Source organism: Microcaecilia unicolor, chromosome 1, assembly GCF_901765095.1.
Source record: "Microcaecilia unicolor chromosome 1, aMicUni1.1, whole genome shotgun sequence".
Taxonomy (NCBI): Eukaryota; Metazoa; Chordata; class Amphibia; order Gymnophiona; family Siphonopidae; genus Microcaecilia; species Microcaecilia unicolor.
The window spans coordinates 517,491,281-517,517,427 of record NC_044031.1 but is presented as its reverse complement, the minus strand read 5'-3'; the positions used below and the strand labels follow the sequence as shown (position 1 = coordinate 517,517,427).

General features: G+C 41.2%; 1 protein-coding gene across 3 annotated transcripts in view; it reads left to right on the top strand.

Annotated features, from left to right (window-relative positions):
• STAU2 (staufen double-stranded RNA binding protein 2) overlaps window positions 1–26,147 on the top strand; it is a 447,934-nt gene that overhangs the window by 206,336 nt on the left and 215,451 nt on the right. For 2 of the 3 annotated variants that reach the window (XM_030215580.1, XM_030215579.1), the window contains exons 9-10: window positions 13,323–13,460; window positions 23,180–23,311. In XM_030215580.1, coding sequence (XP_030071440.1) covers window positions 13,323–13,460; window positions 23,180–23,311 — 270 coding nt within the window. The remainder of the gene's footprint in view (window positions 1–13,322; window positions 13,461–23,179; window positions 23,312–26,147) is intronic. The other variant, XM_030215586.1, reaches the window with a different exon arrangement.

Sequence of the window (26,147 nt, the reverse complement as noted above, 5' to 3'; positions counted from 1 at the left end):
TAATCACATGATTACAGGAATTATTTCATTCTCAGGGTCCCAACCTGCCTTCAGTGTCATTGATTTATAAATCTTTGTTAGATTTTGGACATTCCAGTTCATATGATGGTTTAAAAAGTAAATGGAAATGGGAACTAGCCTCTATAGGAGAAGAAATAGATTTTCTTACTTAAACGTCCCTCAAGTTTTACACTGTGGGGAATATTGGTATTGAGTTTTACATAGAGCATATATTACCCTGGCTAGAGTGTTTCAGATGAGCTGTGTAGCATCTCCGCAGTGCTAAAAGTGTCCATACTCTAAAGCAGTATTTCCCAAGTCGGTCCTGGAGTACCCCCTTGCCAGTCAGGTTTTCAGGATATCTGCAGTAAAAATGCATGAGATTTATTTGCATACACTGTTTCCATTGTATGCAGATTTCTTTCATGAATATCTATTGCAGATGTCCTGAAAATATGACTGAAAAGGGGTACTCCAGGACCAACTTGGGAAACATTGCGCTTGGGATATGTTTTCTGGAAGTCCTCGAATTCGAACCTTTTGGGATATTAGGACAAAATATAAACTGTCAGCCTTGGGGTGTGGTCTTGGGCTGGGAACAAACATTGGGAGCTACTGCAAAAAATCTCAAGACTGTTGGTTAAAAAGTCTAGCATAGTAACATAGTAGATGACGGCAGAGAAAGACCTGCACGGTCCATCCAGTCTGCCCAACAACATAAACTCATATGTGCTACCTGACCTTGATTTGTATCTGCCATTTTCAGGGCACAGACCGTAGAAATCTGCCCAGCACTAGCCCCGCCTCCCAACCACCGGCTCTGCCACCCAATCTCTGCAAAGTTTCTGAGGATCCATTCCTTCTGAAAAGGATTCCTTTATGTTTATGCCACGCATTTTTGAATTCCGTTACCGTTTTCATCTTCACCACCTCCCTCGGGAGGGCATTCCAAGTATCCACCACACTCTCCATAAAAAAATACTTCCTGACATTTTTCTTGAGTCTGCCCCCCTTCAATCTCATTTCCTCATGTCCTCTAGTTCTGCCTCCTTCCCATCTATGGAAAAGGTTTGTTTGCGGATTAATACCTTTCAAATATTTGAACGTCTGTATCATATCACCCCTGTTTCTCCTTTCCTCCAGGGTATACATGTTCAGGTCAGCAAGTCTCTCCTCATACGTCTTGTAACGCAAATCCCATACCATTCTTGTAGCTTTTCTTTGCACCGCTTCAATTCTTTTTACATCCTTAGCAAGATACGGCCTCCAAAACTGAACACAATACTCCAGGTGAGGCTACTACTACTACTATTTAACATTTCTAAAATGCTACTAGGGTTACGCAGCGCTGTACAATTTAACATAGAGGGACAGTCCCTGCTCAAAGAGCTTACAATCTAAAAGACACGTGAACAGTCAGTCTGATGGGGGCAGTCAAATTGGGGCAGTCTGGATTTCCTGAATGGTAAGAGTTAGGTGCCGAACACAGCATTGAAGAGGTGGGCTTTAAGCAAAGACTTGAAGATGGGCAGGGAGGGGGCTTGGCGTAAGGGCTCAGGAAGGTTGTTCCAAGCATAGGGCCTCACCAACGACTTATACAGGGGCATTAAAACCTCTTTTCTTCTGCTGGTCACACCTCTCTCTATACAGCCTAACAGCCTTCTAGCTACGGCCACCGCCTTGTCACACTATTTCGTCGACTTCAGATCCTCAGATATTATCACCCCAAGATCCCTCTCCCTGTCTTTACAAATTAGACGCTCACCGCCTAATACGTACGTCTCCCGTGGATTTGTACTCCCTAAGTGCATCACTTTGCATTTCTTTGCATTTAATTTTAATTGCCAAACCTTAGACCATTCTTCTAGCTTCTGCAGATCCTTTTCCATGTTTTCCGCTCCCTCCTGTGTGTCCACTCTGTTACAAGTCTTAGTATCATCCGCAAAAAGGCAAACCTAACCCTTTGGCAATGTCACCGAACCCTGAGGCACTCCACTACTCACCTTCCCTCATCCGAGTGAATTCCATTAACAACCTTTCTGGCGTCTGTCCGTCAACCAGTTCCTAATCCAGTTCACCACGTCAGGTCCTATCTTCAGTCTGTCAACTTTATTCAACAGCCTCCTGTGGGGAACCGTGTCACAATTGCTTTGCTGAAATCTAAGTAGATTACGTCTATAGCACGTCCATGATTCAATTCTCCGGTCACCCAGTCAAAGAATTCAATGAGATTTACCTTTGGTAAAACCATGTTGTCTCTGATCTTGCAACTTATTGGCTTCCAGGAAATTCACTATCCTTTCCTTCAGCATTGCTTCCATTACTTTTCCAATAACCGAAGTGAGGCTTACCGGCCTATAGTTTCCAGCTTCTTCCCTATCACCACTTTTGTGAAGAGGGACAACCTCGCTGTTCTCCAATCTCACGGAATCTCTCCCGTCTCCAAGTATTTATTAAACAAATCTTTAAGAGGACCGGCCAGAACCTCTCTGAGCTCCCTCAATATCCTGGGGTGGATCCCGTCCTGTCCCACAGCTTTGTCCACCTTTAGATTTTCAAATTGTTCATACACACACTCTTCCGTGAACGGTGCTATATCCACTCCATTCTCATTAGTACTTTTGCCAGTCAATTGCGGTCCTTCTCCAGGATTTTCTTCTGTGAAAACAGAACAAAAGTATCTATTTAGCAAATTTGCTTTTTCTTCATCATTATCTACATAGCGGTTCGCAGCATCTTTCAGTCTCACAATTCCCTTTGTAGTCTTCCTCCTTTCACTAATATACCTGAAGAAATTTTTGTCACCCCTCCTTACATTTCTAGCCATTTGTTCTTCCGCATTGAAATGTATTCTCAAGAACTGGATTCAGGCCATCCCTCCTTCCTCCTGGAAATGGAGGAATAGGCTCCACAATGTGTGCTTGATGGAACTTCAGGGTGTGCAGGGCCTCTATAAGCGTTGTAAATTATTTATGGAGACATGCAGCAAGAAGAGTGGCAACAAACCCCGAAGTTATCCAGTGTGAAAGTGGAAGAATGAAGACTCAAGCCACTTATAAGGATTGAAAACAGAAGGAGGGGGACTGGGAAAAAAAAGATACAGATAGGGCAGAAAAATGAGTGGCAGAAACCACTCAAATTAGCAGCAGAGGAGCAAAAAGCATAACAATCAAGGAGGATGAAGAAATCGATGTAGGATGACGTAAAAAAGTTGAAGCCACTTAGGTCAGTCTTTCTTTTCCTTCCCCGTGCAGCTATCATTCAAGTACACTCAAAACAAAGCAGAGAGACGTATAAGCTGCTGTATCCATGTTATCGTTCTTTATTACCGGTAGCAATTTTATTTGATTCCAGTTATAATTTCAAACATGCCGGTTTGTGCAGCATATGGATGTACACAGAGGAAGCATAATAACGGAATAATTTTTCATAGGTAGAGTAGTAATTTGTTATAAACCGTAACCAGCCCCTACAAATTTCATATGAGATTTTTTTTCTCCTGGTAAAGGACCACTAAAACAGACATCCTGTCCTGAGTGGTGTAGAACGAGTAGAAGTAAATCGATTTTTTACTCATTCCAAAAGTACAAAGACTAGGGGATACTGGAGGAAGTTACATGGAAATACTTTTAAAACAAATAGGAGGAAATACTTTTTTACTCAATGAATAGTTAAGCTCTGGAACTATTTGCCGGAGGAGGTGGTAACAGTGGTTAGCGTATCTGGGTTTAAAAAAAGGTTTGTACAAATTCCTGGAGGAAAGTCCATAGTTTGCTATTGAGACATACATGGGAAGCAACTACTTGCCCTGGGATTTGTAGTATGCAGTGTTGCCACAATTTGGATTTCTGCCAGGTACTTGTGACCTGGCTTGGCCACTGTTTGGAAAACAGGATATTGGACTAGATGGACCATTGGTCTGACCCAGTATGGCTACTCTTATGTTCTTAAGAATCAGGTGCTCAACATTCAGAGTATCTATCTATCTATCTATCTATCTATCTATCTATCTATCTATCTATCCATCCATCCATCCATCCATCCATCCATCCATCCATCCATCCATCCATCCATCATCCATCCATCCATCCATCCATCCATCCATCCATCCATCCATCCATCCATCACATTTATATCCCACATCAAACATAAATTAGGTTGAAACCTGGGAGCATTTAAAATCTTTTTTTCCTGTGCCTAGATCAAAAGAAAAGATGGCACATGGGAAATTGCTTCTTTTGTTTTGTGGATTGCAGTGGTGTATTATAAAAATGCACTTGATATTTTTTATTACTACTATTTAAAAGACAGATATTGAATAATGAGGGCAGAGCTACCTTCATGCAGAAGTCCAGTCAGGGGAGGTCAAATTCGGCCAAGTGCTTGTCAGGAACGCCCTTCTTTTTTCTATTATCGCTCGAGGACATGCCAGCATTGTCCTCGAGCGATAATAGAATGTGCCAGTATTGTCCAGTTCAGCACACTATTAGCCACCAGGTTCATACAAAGGGCCACGGTTTGCGTACGCTAATTTTTAGCAAGCATTAAAAATGCTAACGCACCTTTGTAAACAGGGTCTTTAATTATGTTCAATGGAAAATAAATCTGTTGGCCCGGATTGTTTGCTATGTGAGTATTCCATTACTGTTTCATTATTGCTACCAACAGGCTTATTTTCGAAAGAGAAGGGTGCCCATCTTTCGACACAAATCAGGAGATGGGTATCCTTCTCTCAGGGTTGCCCAAATCGGCATAATCGAAAGCCGATTTTGGGCGTCCCCAACTGCTTCCCTTTGCGGGGACGACCAAAGTTTCCAGGGGCGTGTCGGAGGTGTAACGAAGGCAGGACTGGGGCGTTCATAACAGATAGGTGTGTTCTCGAGTGATAATAGAAAAAAGAAGGGCGTTCCTGACGAGCACTTGGCCGACTTGGTCCATTTTTTCTTACGACCAAGCCTCAAAAAGGTGCCCGAACTGACCAGATGACCTCCCCTGACACCCCCAGTGGTGACTAACCCCCTCCCACCCTGAAAAGAACAACTTTAAAAACTTTTTTTGCCAGTCTCCAGTATCATACTCGGGTCCATCGCAGCAGTATGTAGGTCCCTGGGGGGGGGGGGGGGAGAGGTGTGTGTGTGTGTGTCAGCAGAGGCATAGTGAAGGCGTGGATGTCCTTTCAAACATTTTGGACATCCTGAACTGCCCCCCCCCCCCCCACACACACACACAGGGCGGCCAAATTTCAAGGGAGTGGAGTGGAGGAGTGGCCTAGTGGTTAGAGCACTGGTCTTGCAATCCAGAGGTGGCCGGTTCAAATCCCACTGCTGCTACTTGTGATCCAAAATCCAAATAAATAAAGAGGGTGTCAGAGGCATAGCAAAGGCATGGACGTCCTTCTCACAGAAACATCCACATTTTGGACGTCCTCAACTGCCCGTCGCAGGGATGGAGGCATAGCGAAGGCACCTAACACTTGGATGTCCTTCACCCATACTAAAAAAAAAAAAAAAAGACGTCCATGACGAGTACTTGGATGTTTTCACCTGGACTTGTGTTTTTTTAAGGTTGTAGACGGCTATTATACATGCAGCTTCCCTTCCCTCTACTACCTGTTCTATCTGTGGGGGTGTTCTTGGTGCTGGTAATGCCAGTAGTACTTCCTACCTCCTCAGTAGTTTACAAGTGAAGAAATTTTCAAGATCCTCAATGACCTTTGAAAGCAATTTTAAAACAAGGCACCTAGTTTGAGACCAAGGAGGCATCTACTTAGATGCTATTTTTCAATGACAAATAGGCGCCTATGTGTCTTTATCAAATACCAGTGGAAGGATGGTCACCTGACGCTATGTTCAGGAGCGGTCGCTAGTTGGTCTGCTCCTGCTACCTCTCATTAATTCCCTCATTTGCAGTTTGCCTGAGAAAATTTGAGCAGGGAGCCTTTGTTAATCACTCTGGGACCTACTTGTGTGGTTGGTGGGGGAGGATGGCATCTAAATTGCTGCAGAAAGATAAAGAAAAAAGCAGGGTACACGAGGACAAGATGGTGGCGCCAGCAAGTCCTGGGAGCTCCCTGGTTGGATCGGCATGGGTTGCAGAAGTCGCTGCAGAAGTGACTGGGATGATGGAAGCTATCCTGGATAAAAGATTAAGCCCTATCGATTTTAAATTGGAATGTCTTCAGAACAATGTGGAACAGCTGGTCTTGACTTGGCTGGGTACCAGCAGTGGACTGTGGAATTGGAGGACCAGGTCACGAAGGTTGAGGAAGTGCAAATCCAGATGTAGAAACTAGTTGATTCTTATGCGGAAAAGCTGGAAGATCTGGAGAACCATTCCAGGTGGAATAACCTGCGTTTTATGAGACTACCTGAGACATTGGGTGACTGAGACCTCCGAATGTTCCTGGAAGCTTGGCTGGCTAAAGAGCTGACACTCCTGACATCGATGGGACTGCTGCAAATAGAGCGGTTGCATAGGGTCGTTCTTAAACAGCCTAATTCTGCATGGCCTTGAGTGGTTATCTGCTGACTTCTCAAATTTTCTCAAAAGTCAGCGATCCTGTAATCTTTATGAGGAGGATAGGAATTATATTATGATATTCATAGAGTACTATTCTTCCAGGACTATTCTGCTTCAGTAGTGGCGCAGCGGAGGAGTTTTTCCCAGATTTGTTCAATTAAATTCACCCTTCTTTACCTCGCTAAGTTGAGGGTCACTTACCAAGCAACCACAAAAGTCTATGCTTTGGTTGGGGAGGCAAAGTGTTTTTTGAGTCAGCTAAGCCCAGCAGCTTCGCATGGAGAGAACCTGGACGTTTGACTGCTTTTATCTATGGACCTATTTTGTACCAGACTGCGAGTCGGGTTTAGAGGATTGAAATATTGTGGGAGTTCCCTATGACTAAACTTTACTGTGTTTGACTTGATGAAGTTATACACGACACTTCTGATGTTCTGGTTGATTAACCTAAGATTTTGTTTTTTGTATTATGATACAGTACACAGCGTGTTGGCTCCTGGGGATTGAAGTCTTGTGGAGGGGCTCGGGACGCAGCTCTTTCAAGTGTTTGAGCTGTTGCAGTTGGGATGGACTATGCTGTGTCATTGGGTGTTCCCCCATCGGATCTTCATTGCAGTAACCAGCGAGATGGAGCTTGGGAATTGGTGTGGTGCAGGGACATTCTGCAACTAAAAGTTTTTTGTTGTGACTGTATTGTTGCGTTTATTACGCTGAGTCCTTGTCTGTTTCTACTGCAGGACCTATGTTTCAGCATTTAGCAAGCTAGTATTCGAGGATTGGGGAACTCTGTGGACATTTCATGACTCAACTATTTAAGATGACTGTACTGTTGCAGTTGATTGATTCTGTAGTCACTTCTAACATAATACTTATTTTGAGGCAAACAGCGAGTTGGCTTTTTAAGATTGGGGTGGTGAAGGAGCTGCTCACGATTCAACCTTACTATATCTACTTGTGGTAAGTGTGAATGGGAGGCTGGTGTTTTTTTTGTGTTGTTTTTTTTAAATTTGAACATATCTTTGCTGTTGTTGAATTAGTTGTTAGGAGTGGGTGTTTGTAGGGGGTGTATTGGGTAACTGCGGGTTTCACTCAGGTGGCTTGTGGGAGTATGTTTGTGGGAGGGTCTGTGTGACAGTGTTATTGAAGTTCTGGGGATTTGAAAGGTCATTACAAAGGGAATTGTGAGGGGGTGGTGTCCTGGCGTTCCCTATTCCATGTTGGAACCAGATATTAGAACTTGGGGGAGGGGGAGGGCAGGTGGGAGGGTTGAGAGACAGGTTCATGGATTATCTGTAGGAGGGAATCGTGGTTTTTTTTTTGGGGGGGGGGGTGAGAGCCTTTTTAGTCTTTTGGATTTGGGGGGAAGGAACTGGGTGGTTTCAAGTTTTGTAACCAAGTTGCAGAGGGGTAGGAGGGGGGAGAGACTCTGGGCTGGGGCGGTCTCTCTCTTATTTGGAAGTAGATGTCCTGTGGGCCATTTTTCTCTTGGTCTCCTACTATGGTAAGGGTCATCACTTGGAATGTGGGGGGTATTCATTCCCCCATTAACCGTCCTAAAGTTTTACAACAACTCCAGCTCCTTAAAGTGGATATTGCCCTTCTGCAAGAAATACATCTTTCTGATGTAGAACATGCCAAATTGGCAAAGTGGTGGGTGGGGGATTGTGTGGGGTCGTCAGCAGTGGGTAAGAGGGGGAATGACCATTCTATTTAGGAAGGGTGTGGTCACTCAGATACACAAGGTTGTTAAAGATACAGAGGGGTGTTTTATTTTTGGTAATGTCATGATAGCGCGCAGGGAGGTTTTAGTGGGAAGTATTTATGCCCCTGATGAGTTGGATAAGGCTTTTTATTGGAAAATGGTGGGAATTCTAGCTGGTGCAGATTCTATTCCTATGATTCGGGGGGGGGGGGGGATTTCAACATGGTATGGGATCCCCGGGGTCGAGGATGGGATCTGCCAGGGGCTTGCCAAACCTTTGCACAGTATTGGATCTTTTGGACGTGTGGCAGGTGCTGCACCCATCAGACAGAGATTACACGCACCTGTCCAGAGCACATGCCACTCAGTTACGTATCGATTACTTACTGACTTGAGGTTGATTTTTACGGAGGTGATGGATGTTCAGATTGGTCCATACGCTGTCTCCGACCATGCTGTGGTTTGGATGGATTGGAGGCCTGGTAGGTCGGAGACCCCCTCTATGGCCTGGGCCTTTCCGAGTTTACTGTATCATGATGTGAAATTTAGGGAGCGTTTATTAGCAAGCTGGGAGTAATATAAACTCTTTAATGAGTCATCTGTGCATGACGCGATTCTTTTTTGGGAAGCAGCAAAGGCGGTCCTGAGAGGGGATATCATTAGTTACTCTAGCCATCTCAAGAGGGCCAGAGATAGAGAAATCCTTCGCCTGGAGCGTCAAGTGAAGACTTTGTGGAAGAGGTTTGGGGGCATCCAAGTGCACCTCTTAAACAGGAATTATTGTCGGTACAGACAGCTTTAAACACTTTAATTCATGATAGGGCAGTTAAATCTCAAGCCTTTTACCGATATCAAATGTATAAACATGGTAACAAAGGTGGCAAGTTGATAGCAAAAAATCAGGCATCGAGATCGATCATTTCCTTTAGGGATCAGTCCGGGAGGTTGCTTCATACGGATAGCGCTATTTGTGACACCACTAAATCCTTTTATCAAAGTTTATACACTCCTTCACAGTCTGGTGGCCTCCCGGGTAGTCTGTATTTGGAGGGCAGAGATCTCCCTCGTCTTTCTCAATCAGACCGAGAGGTTTTGAACGTGCCCATTCATTCCGATGAAGTTTACTGGGCGATTAGTCGTAGCCAATTGGATAAGGCCTCGGGGACGGATGGTTTTCGGGCTGAGTTCTACAAACTGTTGGGAGACGCGATTGTTAAGCCTCTAACTAACGTGTTTAACACTTGGGTGGATGCATAAACTTTGCCAGGGCAATTAAATTTAGCACAGATTTTAGTGCTGCCTAAACTGAATCGGGACTCCCTTTTGCCAGTGTCATATCAGCCGATATCTCTTTTAAACTGTGAGGTAAAAATCTTTGCAAAAATTTTGGCTAATCGTTTAAGTCGTATCTTGCCATCTCTCATTCGTGAGTCGCAAGTAGGATTTGTCCAAGAGCGGTCTGTGGCTAAAAACCTTAGGCGGATTTTGGTGTCATTGGAGTTCGAGAACGCGCATCAGAGACCTTCTTTGCTGGTAAGTTTTGATGCTGAGAAGGCCTTTGATCGGGTTCAGTGGGAATTTCTGTTTGCAGCATTGGAGGCCTATGGATTTACAGGTTGGTTTGTGAGGCGGTCTGGACTTTATATGCTTCGCCTCGTGTGCGGGTGATGTTGAATGGTCAATTCTCCGTGAATTTCTTGATAGGCTGTGGGACCCAGCAGGGCTGCCCTTTGTCACCATTTCTGTTTGTCTTATACCTAGATCCTCTCACCAGGGACATTTATTCTAACCCTGATATCCATGGAGCCATTGTAGGTGGGGAGTGTTTCAAGGTAGCAGCATTCGTTGATGACCTCTTGGTGTTGCTGACTGATCCACAGGATTCGTTGGGTGCCCTTTTGGAGGCATTTAGAGAATTCGGAGACTTTGTGGGTTTTCGGTTAAATTTAGATAAGTTGGAGGCTCTCGCTACCTCACCACAAGTTAAAGCTTTCTTGGCCAGGGGCATTTACTTTGAGATGGGCAGATCAGTCTTTTAAATATCTGGGGTGTTTTCTCATGGCTGATGTGGCTGATCTGTATCGTATCAATGTGACTCAGATGATGCTTAAAACTGAGCAACAGTTGGAGGTATGGCAGGCGTTACCTTTACCATTGATATGACGTATTAGTCTCCTTAGAATGGTGATATTACCTAGGGGGCTCTATCTGCTTCAGATTTTACCCTTGTGGCTTTTGCAGAGATATCTCCGGCGCTATAACCAATTGACTGTACGTTTTTGCTTGGCTAACAAGAAGGCAAAGTTGCAAAGTCAATGTTTGTTGGGGAACTGGGCTCAGGGGGGAATGGGTCTTCCCAAGCTGAGGTAGTATAATATTGCTTGCCTCTTGAGACATATCCGAGATTGGGTATATTCTCACTGTTGTACCCCCCTGAGTCTGGAAATCGCATATTTTGCTCCATTTAAATTGCTTTCGCTTTTGCATGTGGATGGCTGTTGGATCCCAAGGCATTTAAGATACATTGTGCTCTTGGGCCCACTGAGGGAGGCATGGCTGGTATTGGTGAAAGGTCTGGGTGAGGATCCTCGGGTTACAGATCTGTTGTCTCTCAGGGGTAACCCTGCTTTCCAGCTGGGTCTGGACAATTTAGTTTTTGCACGGTGAGAAGAGTTGGGTCTTGAATATTTGCTGCATGTTTTGGATGCGGATGGAGCCTTGAAACCACTAGATCTTTTAAAAGGTCAGGAGATTATTCAGTAGGGGGACACCTTTGCACATTGTCAGTTAAAACATTACATATGGTCATTCAATGTAGAAGCTTTGTGTCGGTGCATTGAAGCCAGCCTTCGGAATTTTTTTGATGCTATATCGGATAGTGCGCCTACTATATGAGGCATTCGTAAGGCTCTATGGCAATTTTGGAGGACTAGGGGTCTGGAATTGATCCAACAAAAATGGGAACAAGATCTGGGGGGGGGGATTTAACTTCATGGGATTTACTTTTTTCTATTAGGAGGATATCGCAGATGGTCAATAGCGCTAGTTATAGAGAATGCGCATTCCGAGTGTTACACAGAGCCTAGTTTACTCAAGTTCAGTTGTTTAAGGCAGGCGGCCTGCAGTCGCCTCTCTGCCCTAAATATCAGATAACTACCAATATGTTTTTCCATGTGTTTTGGGGATGTGTAGTGGTATTCCGTTTTTGGAATCGGGTTACTGAATATCTATCTTCCCTTTTTTTGTGTACAATTGAGGGTACTCCAGTTCAGCTGGTGCTGGACTGCCCTAGGTCCTTTAGGGGACCAACTGCGGAGGGTACCCTGCTGTTCCGTAAGTTGTGCCTGTTGGCGAGGAAGTGTATCTTGTAGGCGCAACCGCCTGATTTTTGTCATTGGCGTGACATGGTACACTTGCTGTTGTCCTGGTAGGTGAGGGAAGTAGGGGGTTCTTTCAAATGCAAAGCCCGATTTTTGAAAATCTGGGGTGTCTATTTGGCAACATTATCTTCGCAAGGTAGGAGTCTTATCTTAAGTGTATTGGGAGGTTAATTTGTTTGGTTCTCTTCACCTGGGAGGGGATTTTGTTATCTTCACTGGACTTAGTTGGGGTGGGGATTTGGTAGGGGAGGGTGGGATGGGGGAATAATTAGTTGATCTATGCTATTTTTCCCTTGGTTGCTTGAGAGGGTCAAAAGAATCCAGGCCTTCTGAGTCATTGAGGGAGATGGGGGGGAATAAATGTTCTTGGTGGGGGAAGGGGGGTTGGGGTCTTGGGGAGAGATTAGGGAACAAGGATGTAGAATTTTGTGATTGTACAGTTTTTGCAATAAGATTTTGTACTCTGGACATAACTATGTTTATTTGATGCTTCCATAACAGTGTTTCATATATAACTTCAAAAACGTTTTGTTGATGAAGTGAATACTATCTTGCTGTTGCTATGATGGTTTTTGTATGCAATTTATTTTATATGGAGTCTGTTGGCTGTTTATGTGGAATCATCAATAAAACAGTTGAAACACAAATGCCAGTGTAAATGGCAGAAATTGCACTTTGAATATTCTCATGCAAATCGCCACCTCTGCTTTGCTCAGGCTACTCCTCCAACAGTGCCTACAGTAAAAGTACATGCGTTCATGCCATTGCATTTACTTTTATACTTGATTCTATAAGAGCCATTTTACATGCATATATTGTCACATGTGCACAAAAATGATTTTTTTTTTAAATTACCCCCTATATTAAGCTCATCTTCTATTTTTCTTCCACTGAGCTCTTATCTTTTCTGTACTGCATTCTGTTGAGAACAGAATGTTTATATCTTTCTTTTCCAGTTTCATTTCAAAATGTTTTTCTCTTTCTCTATTGATTTTTAAATTAGAATTTTATGTGATCTTTTATTGTTTTAAATGCTATAGAAATTAATATGACAGTGGAATTAGAAAAGGTACAGAGAAGGATAATGAAAATGATAAAGGGGGTGGGATGACTTCCCTGTGATGAAAGCCTAAAAAGGCTAGAGCTCTTTGACTTGAAGAAGAGAGAGCTGAGGGAAAGTATGACAGAGATCTATAAAAGAATGAGTGGAGTGGAACGGGTAAATGTGAATCACTTGTTTATTCTTTCCAAAAATACAAGCACTAAAGATACTAAGTAGTAAATTTAAAACAAATTAGAGAAAATATTTCTTCACTCGGCATGTAATTAAATTCTGGAATTCGTTGCCAGAGAATGTGGTATAAGCAATTAGCTTAGCAGGGTTTAAAAAAAGTGTGGGCACTTTCCGACAAGTCCCCATAAGCCACTGTTAAGATGGACTTGAAAAAGTCCACTGCGTATTCCTGGGATGAGCAGCATAAAATCTGTTTTTACTCTTTTGGGATCTTGCCAGGTTCTTGATAACTGAATTGACCACTGTTGGAAACAGGATACTGTGCTTAATAGACCTTCAGTCTGTCCCATTATGGTAATGCTTATGTTCTTATGTTAATAGAATTGACCAGTTTAGTGTAGCAGAAGAAATGAACACTCAAAATAACCTTTAGCTTTTTCGTTTAGCTATCTTTATTTTCTCCTTCTGACAGCACTTTTTTTTTTAGGCTGAGCCGGAATATGGTCAAGGGATGAACCCCATAAGTCGCCTAGCCCAGATCCAACAAGCTAAAAAAGAAAAGGAACCAGAGTACCTTCTACTATCAGAAAGAGGACTGCCTCGCCGTCGAGAGTTTGTAATGCAGGTATTATTGGCTGCTTCTTTTGGGAGAATCCTCTTCTCTTCGTTTAAGAGCCTACCTCAGATACACTTTGGGGGTAATTCTAAAGAGGTCACCTAAAGTTAGGCACCATGATGATGCACACTAAGCACAAAGTCTATATCAGCAATTGTGTATGTAATTGCCGTTATAGAATACTAGAGGTACTTAGATGCAATTATTTAGGCTAGCACAATGGCTGGTTTAAATTCACATGATTAAGTGTTGTCAGGCTTAGTTGGGCATGTAACTGATAGCATTCTGTAACCTGCACGCATAAATCCTAGGCATGCCCCTGACCTGCCCGTGCCCCACCCAGGTCCATGCTCTCCATGCAGTTGCGTGCTATGAGTTTGGGGTGAGATTCTATATATGGCGCCTGGAAAATCCAAGCGGAAAACTTTTTCACCTAAGTTTATTCTATAATATTTATGGGCAGTGTATAGAATACGCTTAGTTGATATACCAGTGCCTAAAACTACGCTCCTCCGTTTACAGCAACAAAAACATGGTGTAAATCCCTGCACATATATTTACGTGGACTGGGCCATATTCGATAACAACGTGCCTAAATTTGGGAACGCCCACAAAACTCATTTCTCCAGCTATAACCACAACCCTTTTGAACTGCGCTCTTTAGAATTTAGGTGCATACGCTTAGCAAGATATGCGCGTAAATTCTGATTGTTGCTAATTAGTGCTCATTATTGCTTGTTAAGTGTTGTTAATGCTGATTGGCTTGTTAAGCCAATTAAGTTACATGCATTGTTATGGAATACGCTTGGATTTAGGCGCAGATATCTAGGCGCGCTATGTAGAATCTGAGGATGATGCACTCAATTTGTTGAATACCGACTAAGGATAGTTACACATGTAACTGCAAATTAGTGCCATTTAGCACCAATTAACAGTGAATATAGACAATTATTGGTTGTTAATGGCACAGCAACTAATTTAACAATTAATTTATGCACGTAACTGGCACTAGTCTATAACCTGCATGTGCAATTTGCGCACTAACCACCGGATTCTATATAGTGCAACCGCAGTTGCATGCGCAAATCAGGTCATATTCTGATTTTATCAGAAAGCAAAGTCTCTAAAAGGGTCTCAGTACTAAAGACCTTACGGAAAGCAGATTGGGTAGCAGAAAGTATATTATGAGTCTCCAGATAGTCAACTAGTTGATTAGCAACAATACTCTCTGCAGTTTTAGAAAAGAGAGAAATTCCTGCAGTAGGTTGAAAATTAGATAGTTCTAATCTTCCTAACAGAGAGCTATTTGGTAGTGGTGTTAATGCAATCTCTCCCCAAGACACTAGAATAAGTGTTTGATTAAATAGATCGGATAGCACTATTCCTGTGGTGTCATTGTTTCAACACCAGAGGAATTGTAGATGATTTGTTGTTTTCTCAAATAATCCAACAGTAGAACATTTCTTGGAAGTCAGCTGTTCTGAAAACAAGCCCTTTCTGAAACAGACCAACACTCCTAAGAGGCTGTGTATTAAAGAATTTTTAAAAATGTCAAATGGAGATAGGGTAGACCTACATCAAGCACATCAGAGAGATAACAAGAAATAAAACCTATCGTACAGATAACCCTTAATGAGTGTTGCCCCTTTGAATATCAATTATCCTAAACGTTTTGACAAAAACAATTTGTTTTTAACAGTCTTTTAAATTTTGTCAGCACAAATTTTGCTAGGGAGCTGATTCCTTAAAGTGGGTACCAACCAAAAGAAGGCTCCTTCACCGATGAACTCCCAGCAAGCATAAGTAGGTGACATAGACCATAACATCCTAGCTGGGGTATATGAAGAGACAGTCCCTGCTCCACAGAGTTTACAATCTAATCAAGACAGACAAACAGGACAAATAAGGGATAAGGGAAATACTTAAGGTGGGAATGATAAAACAGACATGGGCACTGAAAAAGTGAATAGGGTAAGGAGTTAAAAGCAGTCTCAAAAAGGTGGGCTTTTAGCTAGTAGCAGTAGTCTAAACAACAGGTAGTAAGAGTGTGGATAAGGGTTTTGGTAATGCGCTCTGAAAGGAAGGGATTTTTGTGATATATTAGAGAAAGAAATGACAGGTTTTGGCAGTCTGTTGGATATATGCAGAGAGAGAGGAGTGAGAGATGATCGCAAGGTTACAAGCTGATGAGACAGGGAGGATGAGAGTGTTACCCACAGAGATAGAGAATGGGGAATGAGGAGAGGTGGGTTTAGGGGGAAAGATAAGAAGCTCAGTCTTGGTATTGTTTAATTTCAGATGGCGGTGAGACATCCAGGCAGCAGTGTCAGACAGGCAGGCTGATACTTGGGCCAGGATTCCTGCTGAAATTTCTGGTGTGGAGAGGTAGATCTGAGAGTCATCAGCATAAAGGTGATACTGAAAAACCATGGGATGAGTTCAGAACACCAAGGGAAGAAGTATAGATGGAGTAAAGAATAGGTCCTAAGACAGATCCCAACTGACAGTGGGATAGAAGTGGAGGAGGATCCACCAGAATATATACTAAAAGTTTGATGGGAGAGATAAGAAGAAAACCAGGAAAGAACAGAGTCATGAAATCCAAGTGAGGCTTGGTTTACATCATTCCTTTCCAACCGACCATATGAAGTGTGTTTTCGAGATAGCATGTGAGCCCTATTTTCTCTTGCCTCCAGGGTACCGCAGGGTTCAGTCTTGTTGCCTATGCTGTTTAACATCTTTCTGGCACCGCTGATGACCCTGGCCCACTCTTTGGGCTTCATCATTTATGTTTATGCAGATGATATTCAACTATTGCCTATTGTAGATCCAACTGATACTCAGTTGTTAGTTATTTGATATTAACTACGATCTGTGGCAGTTAACCGATTGGCTGTGGGAAAATTAATTGGTTCTTATTCCAACAAAATCTGATTGCATTCTTTTCACCAATATCTCAGGTGCTACTCTCTCTCAGCCTATTATTCTTGACTCTGCTGCTATTACTCAAAAATCAGCCACAAATATTTTGGGAGTTATTTTAGATAGTTCCCTAACTTTTCAGCAACAACTTTCTGTGGTTATCAAGGTCTGTTTTTTTTTCAGATTATAGCAAATTAATTCTTTTCGGTCTCTTCCAGATTCTTCTGCAATAATATTCTCATCCATTCTTTTGTCATCAGCAAACGTGATTATTATAGCTCTCTATAACGAGATCTCAGATAGTCAACATCTGACGTTTGCATGGAAAAAGAAATATGATCATCTCACCTCCCTTAAGGAAGCGCTTTGGCTCCCATTAACTCCCTGTATAATTTACAAGATCGCACTGTTAGTGTCTCACCTGAAAGACAAATTTTAAACACTATCTTTTTTGTTTGCTGATTCCTTATTCCATTTCATGAACTCTTCGCTCATCTTTTCATAATAATCTTATGGTTCCCTCGTTTCAAGACATTACCCGTGAGCGCACCAGGAGGAGCATTTTTTTGGTGCAAGGCCCAGAGCAATGGAATAGATTGTCGCAGTCTCTTCTTTCTCATATGTCCCTTTTGCAATTTAAATCAGATTTGAAAACTTTTCTCTTTTTGGATGCCTGTTCCTAGATTTTTGGGCATGATTTGTGCGGTTGGTGACCATGATCATCAGATTGGTCCTAAGACTTGCCCTGATTTATAATGTGGCCCTGGGATGAGTTTGATACCTTTGCTGTCATTCTCACTACAGAGTCACATGAACAATGCATTGTGGGTGGTGTGGTTTTCAGGCAATGCAGCTTCACTTGCCTGTTTGCATAAAACTGTTATTATTGGTTGTGCTGTTGCTAGATGGCAGGCTGTGTTCCCATTGGTGTGTTTCCCCCTGCTCCCTGGGTCAGAGTGTGCGCTTCTCTGTCCCTCTCACCATGAGGTAGTCTCCATCTTGTTAGATAGCACCTTTTCCTGCCATATCCCTTGTTAATGTACATGGTTTTTTACCTTGTATATATCTTACTGAAGAGATATTGCACTCCAGTCACCCAGCTCTGAGCTACTGTCTTCTCAGAATTACGTAGTCTCTATGCCATGGGGCAGTGCTTCTGAATTACATCTGACTGTGAGTAATCTTTATGTTATTCAATAAAGGAACTTCAGAAATATAGAGTCTTCAGGTGTGAATTGGGGTGCCAAGGTTAAACGTCAGGATATCTAAACTTAGAGGGCAGTTTATGAGAGGCCTGAACACTACTTCCTTTCTTCCCTTTTCTTTCTTTCCTATCGATATTGTAGTTCATCTTTTCCCCCATTTCTGTTTTGTCTCCTCCCTTTTTTCTGGATTTGTTAGTCTGTAAGCCACTCAGAGATTTTTTTGATGAGCGGGGATAGTAAATCCCTAATAAACCTTGAACCTATAATTCTATAAAGAAAGTCCTAACATTTATGCACCAAATTCACACATAAATTACCAGAAAACTAGCATATTTGTGTATCTGCACACACATGTGTAAATGTCAATAATTTAGCTATGCACTATTCTGTGCTTGTGCACAAATTTATGATAACATGTAGTTTACAGTGGGTATGCACATGGGCAGGGGCCTGGGCGTATCCCTGGAATCGAGGTGTGAGCATTTATACAAGCTCTAAGGCCGGTGTAGGTGCTCACGCCTAACCACATACGCAAGTATATACCCAGTTATACTAGTATTGTATAAAGGAAAGTAGACTCCTACTTTCATTTATAGAAAGACTCCACATTGGCACCCCTTTATAAAATTGTTCTGGTTTTGCCTTGAGAACACAAAATAAATTTAAAGATGTTAACAATGATCTACTTTTCCATCCTCTCATTTAATGCTAAAATTATTTTTACATACACTTTAGTGTGTTATTATGTTGAATGAAGAGAGAGAGAGAGATCTTTTCTACTGTAAGTAGAGTTTTGATTGGGCATTGGAGGCTGGTATCCCCCTCCTCCTAAACGTTGCAGATGCTAGTGCTGAATTGGTCTCCCTCCCCTGTACTGCCAATATGACTTTCTTACCCTTTCCCCTTAAAGGGGGCATGTCATTTTTCTTTACAGGCACCAGCATTGAATATCTGCTCTCATTGCACATGTGCTGGCCACGAAGAGTTATGCGGGTCCAGCTGGGAACCACATAAGACATTTGTGCAATCCTTGGTTGAATATCGGCTGGGACCTGCATAAGAGGAGTCCGCATGTCCTCCCTCATCTCACCTCCTCCGACATCACTCTGGTCCCTCCTCTTAACCCCCCTGACATCACTCATATCCCCCTTTCCACCCCTCCCAAATCACAGCAGGCCTCTCTGAAAAGGTCTGGTAGTCTAGTGATTCTTGTGGCAGGAATGAACCCCACTCATTTCTGCCCCTTGCAGTTCCCAGTAGAAAATGGCCATGTGTGAGGAGGGGGTGCTAGAGAGCGGCATGCGAATGGACGTATGATCAAGAGGCTCCTCACTTCCCTAGATTAAAAATTACTTTTCAACCTTTTATCCTACAAGGACATCATACCAACTATAATTTTTTTTGTTTATTGCTACTAGCAAGCAAACTGAAATTGAAGTAGCATTTGTCATGGGTTCTAGCTCTAAGCTAACGAAAATGGATCCTCCGTCACCGGACAGATCTATGAGAGACAAATTTGACAACACAAATTTACTCATGGTAATAACGGAGCAACTAAACTCCATCACTGGTATGCTTTCTGAGAATTCCTCCGATGTAAAATGTGTAAAGACAGATGTTGCCCAAATAAATACTCGACTTGAAGCATTTGAAAGTAGAATCAAGCAGTGGGTAGGTCTTGTGGAAGACCAGGCCCTTGCGCTTCCAAGATGACACAGGAAATTCAACCCACTTTAGTAGATGCAGGGAACAGACAGTGTTGCAACAATATTCGTCTGCTTGGTCTCCCCGAAAAATTGGAAGGTGAGAATCTGATTAAACTTCTTGAAGAATTTATACCAAAACTTTTGAGACTCTCATTTCAATATCCCTTCAAGATAGAAAGGGCCCATAGAGTCCCATCGGGTTCATTCAATGGCGGGAAACACTGCAGCCTCTTATTATGAAAATTCTGAGATTCCCTCAAGTTCTTGAAATTTTGCAAGTAGCTAAACTACAGCACAATATTAAATGGAATAGTCACCAATTGCATTTTCTTCCAGACTTTACTAAAAAATACTGTGGATATTCGTAAATAAACTCTCAATTTAAGACCCCATTTGAGGGCCTTAAATGCACGTTTTGGATTACTAAATCCTGCTCGGATGAAAGTAACTCACCATATAATGCAACTAAAACTTATACTAATCCGGCGCTACTGGAAAAATACATACCTAAGCAAGAAGAAATCGTTATGAATACCTCTACGTGAATTATCTTACAAAATAATTTCTGCAAATTACCACATCATAAAGATATTTATGCATGATCCTATATATATAGATCTTTGTGTACTAATACATGCTAATGCTTCTCTTCTGTTCAAGTAAAATCTTTGGTATGTTATTAGTATCTTTGCAAGTATATTTTCCTTGTTATTGGATTTAACAATAGAATTGTTATCACTTGATAAAAGGTTATGTTCAACATACTCTATTATTAAAAGGGGGAAGGTAAGGAGATTTTGCTTCTTTTCATCTCCATTCTCCTTCTCTCCCCTGAAGGACTCCTAGGGGAGATTATGAATATTATGGCATTTTTTCTTTTTTTTGCCATAATTGTTCTGTTTTTGTTCATATTCTTGACATAATCTATACATTGCTTGTCTTTTTCCTGTCATATTGGTGCAATACTGATATTCTAATTCAGGATATCTTTAAATAAATATTTGAAATATGTCTCTCTCACTGTAAAAGGAGTAACGAATCCTATTAAAAGAAAAAAGATTGTCTTATTTACAAAATCTTTCAGCTTCTGTGGTTTTTCTTGACAAGAGAGACAATTATCTTCTGCAGAATATGTCAAATTAAAATCTGAATGGTTTAATTCATGTCTCCTTTCCCCTGGCATTAAAAGAAAAAATGGTGGTGTTTATTTTTTGGAAAAAATCTTCAAAATATTATTTTAAATCATCACACAAATTCTGAAGGTAGATGAGTAATTGCAGTGTTGCAAATTCATAATTTATGTTATGCTTTTATTAATGTGTACAGTCCCAATTTGGATTGTCCTCAATTCTTTAAAGATTTATCTCATCATCTCACTTCTCAGTGTGCACTATGTTATATTAGGTGGTGATATGAATATTCCCATTGATTATGTTTTGGACAGAAAATCTACAGTTAAATATAAAATTACTAATTCTTACAAGGCTATTAATGACATGTTAACCCAGATTGATTTAGTTGACTCATGGCGATTACTTCATCCAGATACATTGGTTAAAAAACAACAAAGCAGTGGAATCTTTTTCCCAATGTGGCCACGTTTCGCCCTCAGGCTGCATCAGGGGTACAAACTATAAAAACAAAACACAAATGTAAAAACATATATAACCATTTAACAATGTCATAAGCCTGATTCAACTTTCTTTTCAAATCCTCATAAATCATGTTCCAGTCTGGACTACTGGTTTCTTTCTAAATCCTTGATTGATAGCTTATTTACTTCTACGATTGAACCAATGCATATCTCTGACCATACTGGTGTCACAGTCTCCTTGGATATTAACTCCTGTATACCAGAGGCCAAAATGTGACGCTTTAACAGCTATATTACATGAAGAAGCATTTCTTCAAAAAATTGACTGTACTGAGTCATTCTTTTGACATAAATATCACTCCTGATGTTTCTCTCCTAATGATATGGGACTCATATAAAGTATATATTAGGGGAGTAATTATTGCTCATTCGGCTCATATTAATAAAATACATAAACAAGAACTTGTACAGCTGGAACAGGAAATTCACTCCCTTGAGCACAAATATATGTCATCTGGAGATAAGAAAGATCTAGTTAATCTTCAGAACTTAAATTTAACTATAACAAAGTACTGAGCCTCAAAGCTGGAATCCAACGTTCTTTTCAATCTACGGTTTATTACTCAGGCATGAATAGGATTGGCAGAATTCTTGCAAACTATTTGAAAGGTGCCAGGAAAAAAAAAACTATGATTCATGCCATTAACCACAATGGATCCATCCTGACAAAGCAAAATGATATAATTAATCATTCTTTGGACTTCTATAAAGGTATCTACTCTTCTCATCATAATGCATCTTCTGATCATAAGGAGTCTTTCCTACGGTCTTTGAAGTGCCCTGCTGTGGACTCTGAAAATAGAATATGACAAAATGAAGACACCACTAGAAGATTCTGGTGAAGTGATCTCTGCATTTGAGATAGAATTTATAGAATGATATTACGAGGTAGCAGTGAGAGGGTTCCAAAGTAGAAAAGTTTGTATACTAAACAAATTATTTTAACCAAGATCATATGATTTACCAGTAACCAGTGTTCTTTTAGTAACGGTTCCCAGCAGCTGTGTTGCAAATATGCTGCCTGCAGCCTGGTCTAAATCTTTCCCTGTCCCACCTATTCAGAAACAGGAAGTGATGATTTGTGGTTTAGTTACTACCCGTTCTGATATTTAGGTCAGGGTGGGATGGGCCAGAAGGAATGCTTTGGAGCAGGCTGAAGGCGCAGCGTATGTGCATTGCTACTGCCAGGGACCAACAGAAGACCATCTTTAAGCTAGACTGGTGGTGGGGAAGGAGGGGATTGAGAGGGGGGCAGATGCTGAACCTGGGGAGAGTGATGTGAGCTGCAGATCCATGAGCAGAACTGGAGGGGTCACTGGTGGAAGCTGTGGTTGAGGCAGCTGCAGCAGACAAGAAGAGCTTAATGCTGCTCATCACCACAAAAGGGGTAGCTGAGTTGGTATTAACACAACAACTCCCCATAAGACAACTGAGTCAGGTTCCAGAAGGGGTCCTTTCCAGAAAGGCCACTGTAACCAAGCAAGAGCTTCACTAGTTTTGTTGATTATTATAAAGCTCAGAGGTAAATTGTGAGGGGGATAGTTGAGTGTTAGAATAAGTGTGGAATGTTAATGCTCATTTTCGAAGGTAGGGTTGATAACCAGTGAAAAGGAAAACAAAATCTAACTTAGATAATGAGTGCAACCATACAACTTATCACACTTTTATGACTGGCAGCTGGGATAAATTCTTAGTGTAGTACAACTAGGCCTATTAAGTCGACTGACCTTTATCTGTTGTCATCTACTATGTTACTATGTTGGGGAAAGAGAAGTAGAAAAAAACCACAAAAGTGGAGAAACTGGCTATGACTACAGAAATAAGAATCAAAAGAGTAGTGTGATCAACACGACACTTCCAAAAAAACAGGGAGACGAATAATAAAAAAAGATTAAAAAGTGATACTTTATTGGTAAAAAAAGACTTGACACGGAGAGAAGCAACTAGAAAACTTGAGCTGCTAATGCATGTCCTAGGAATAATTTGCGATTCTAAAGTCAATGTAGTAGAGATCTTGGGTAACCAAGAACCATTGGCTGAATCCCCATATAACTTGTAGAAACTGTTTTATGGAAGTTCTAAATATGTGTATGTATTTAAGTCATAATATTTGCAACTATTGAATAGATTACTGACTGTAAGACAGAGCAAAATATTGGCCATGCTTAACTGTAACAAAAATAACTATTTGTATACTTTGAATATAATACTTGTGACTCTTTTTTTTTTCTATTTTGCAAGGTTAAAGTAGGAAATGAGATAGCAACTGGAACAGGCCCCAACAAGAAAATAGCTAAAAGAAATGCTGCAGAAGCCATGTTGCTACAGCTTGGCTTTAAAGCTTCCACCCCTGTTCAGGATCAGCCAGAGAAGGTGAGAGTTACTAATGTTACTGAAAGATAAGATGGAGAGTGGGGTGGGGTGCAATTTGGTATTTATTACTTTTTTAGGCATGTTTTGCTGAAGCAATAGTTCCTGTTCTGAAGGGTCTGTCTTTCCGATACGTTTGCTTGCAGATTAAGGCAGGAGTTGCTGGGAACAGAAAACGGGGATGGTAGGGAATTTGACCTGAAGATGAGTAGGCCAGTGATAAGAAAGTAAATTCCTGTATCCCAAGAAAGAATATCCTCTGTGGCAGTAGGATCGTCAGTGTGCCAACAGGGACTCAATTACTGCTAGCAGAAGAAGAGAAGAAAAGAAAAGCCATGGCCATGGTGAAGATCTACATAGTCTGCCAGTGGAGACCCAAGCTTTGGCAATGGTGGAAGAGCTGAGTGCCCAAACAAGGCAATAGGAAGGGGGCTTGGGAGAGAAAATGCAAGAGGATAGATAGGCTGAAGGTGAAGATTGAGAGGGTAAGATGGAGAAAGTGCACGGGAGAGGGATGGAAGGGAGTGGAGAGGGGTATGAAGGGGCAAGGGAACACGGAAGAGAAAGAGAGAGAGTAAGTGTTGGGGGGAGGAATTGTAAGGGAGGGAAAAAAAGTGCAAGTGGGAATGGAAGGGAAGAGAGATGAGAGAGTACAAGGGGGATGGGAGTTTGAGGAGTGAGTGTAGGGGAAGGCAGGGTAAAATCCATGGGAAAAGGGGAGAGAACGCCTGTATGTTAAGAGCTAGAAACACATACACTGGCTGATAAACATTTATTTATTTATTTCAATGACTTGATATACCGCATGGGGTCCATAGTGGCTACTGTGCGGTTTACAATATGTTTGTTGTTTTTTTAAAATTTAATATACTGCTTAACTTGGGTAGACCAAAGCGGTTTCCAATTCAATACAATGAAATGACATCAAATAATGATAAAATAAATAAAATAAGAATTCAATAGAGTGATAGAAAAGCAAGGTTCTTTGGAATAAGATACAAAAGGACAAAAGTGCAGGTCAGCTGAAGACCTCTGAGAAAAGGTGGTTTTTAAGCAATGATTTGAATTTTGAATATGATGTCTCTAATCGAAGATGAGGGGAAGTGCATTGCAGAGGGAGGGTCAAAGAAAGCTAAATGAGGTTTCATGGAAGATAGTCAAATGAAAGGAAGGAAAAGAAGGAATAACCAAGATATTAGCAGAAGAGGAATGAAGGGAATGTATAGGGGTGCAAGGGAGCAATGTAAAGTGGAGGTAAGCCCCCCCCCCCCCAACATTCCCTAACATATACACCAGCATTTTCTAGATAGACACAAATATGCACATCATCTATTCTAACACAAGATCCCCACCCACCTAATCCTTGCCACCCTAAAAAGTCACTTTACCATGTTTCTTTCTGTTAAATCCCTCACGCAAATATGTCCGAGTTAAAAATGGAAGAAAAGGTCCACTTCTCAAGTTGTTTTATTGGACTACATGGTAAACTGTATTGTAGAAGACCATTAGCATCATATGTGTTATTTGAATGTTCTAATGCATTCTTTTTAGATATTTTATTAGTATTATGCTGACATATTTGTGTTATTTGAATTTCAGTGCTGTTAAAAGTGTATATTTTTGATATTGTTTGATGTCCTATTATTAGGTTTCAATATGCTGTTTTCAAGTTTACCTCATTCATTGTATTTGTTTATATTTGGTCATTTTTACTAATGTTATGCTGTTACCAAAATTGTAAGTTTTATGTTAAACTGTACCTGCTGTATACCACCTTGGGTGAATCTCTTCATAAAGGCGGTTAATAAATCCCAATAAATAAATAAATACATTTGTTGACTAGTGTTTAGGAGCTAACACTCCCTTGCTCAGTCAGAACAAAATGAATAAGGAAATATTACCTCCCTAAAGGTATTCAAGAAATAAAGGGGCCCTTTTACAAAGGCGCATAGGACCTATGCGCGTCAATTTGGAACTACAGCCCGGCTACTGCATGCCCCGGGTGATAATTACATTTTTTATGCGCGTCCGATACGCGTGGCAGAAAATATGTTTTATTTTCTACCACGTGGCGCTAAAGGGCGGTAATCGGCAGTGTATGCACGCTGACAATTACCGCCCAGTTAATGCATGAGACCTTACTGCTAAGCCGATGGGTGATGGTAAAGTCTCAGGCCCAAAATGGACGCGCGCCAATTTTTCTTTTGCCGCATATCCATTTTTGGCCAAAAAAGGCCTTTTTTTTTTTTTGCAGGCGCGCTGAAAAATGGACCTGCTCATGTCCAATACACATGCCTACAACAGCACAGGCCATTTTTCGGTGCAACTTAGTAAAAGGACCCTTAAGTAAGTCCAATAAAAAGGTATCATCTTATATCTTTGTGTTTCTTGCTTTAATTTATTCACATGTATTTCTGTGCATTCAGGTGTCTTATAGGTCATACTGAACACGTGTGTTTGCCTACTTTTGTTTTCTACATTTGCTGGAGTAAATGTGCATAGGTCACTGAATTGTAATTCTACATAAGATGCACCTAACCTCAAAATAAATATTTATCTTTAAGATGACATATGTAGCTTTTACAAATAGCTTCCAGTAATATCCTGTTTATTCTTGTGTTTGTGTCAGCACAATTAATGGAACTGATTTGAGGGCTGACATTATAAGCAATCTTGATCAGAGGTTCCCAACCATTTTCTGCTCAAGGCTTATTGAAAAAAAAGTGACTCAACATAACTCTATCAAAATCATATTCCCCATTTTAAAACTATGAGGAATAGATCTTAAATATTGTTGCTGAACTTTTAAGTAAACAGTGATGTTTTAAAATGCAAGAAT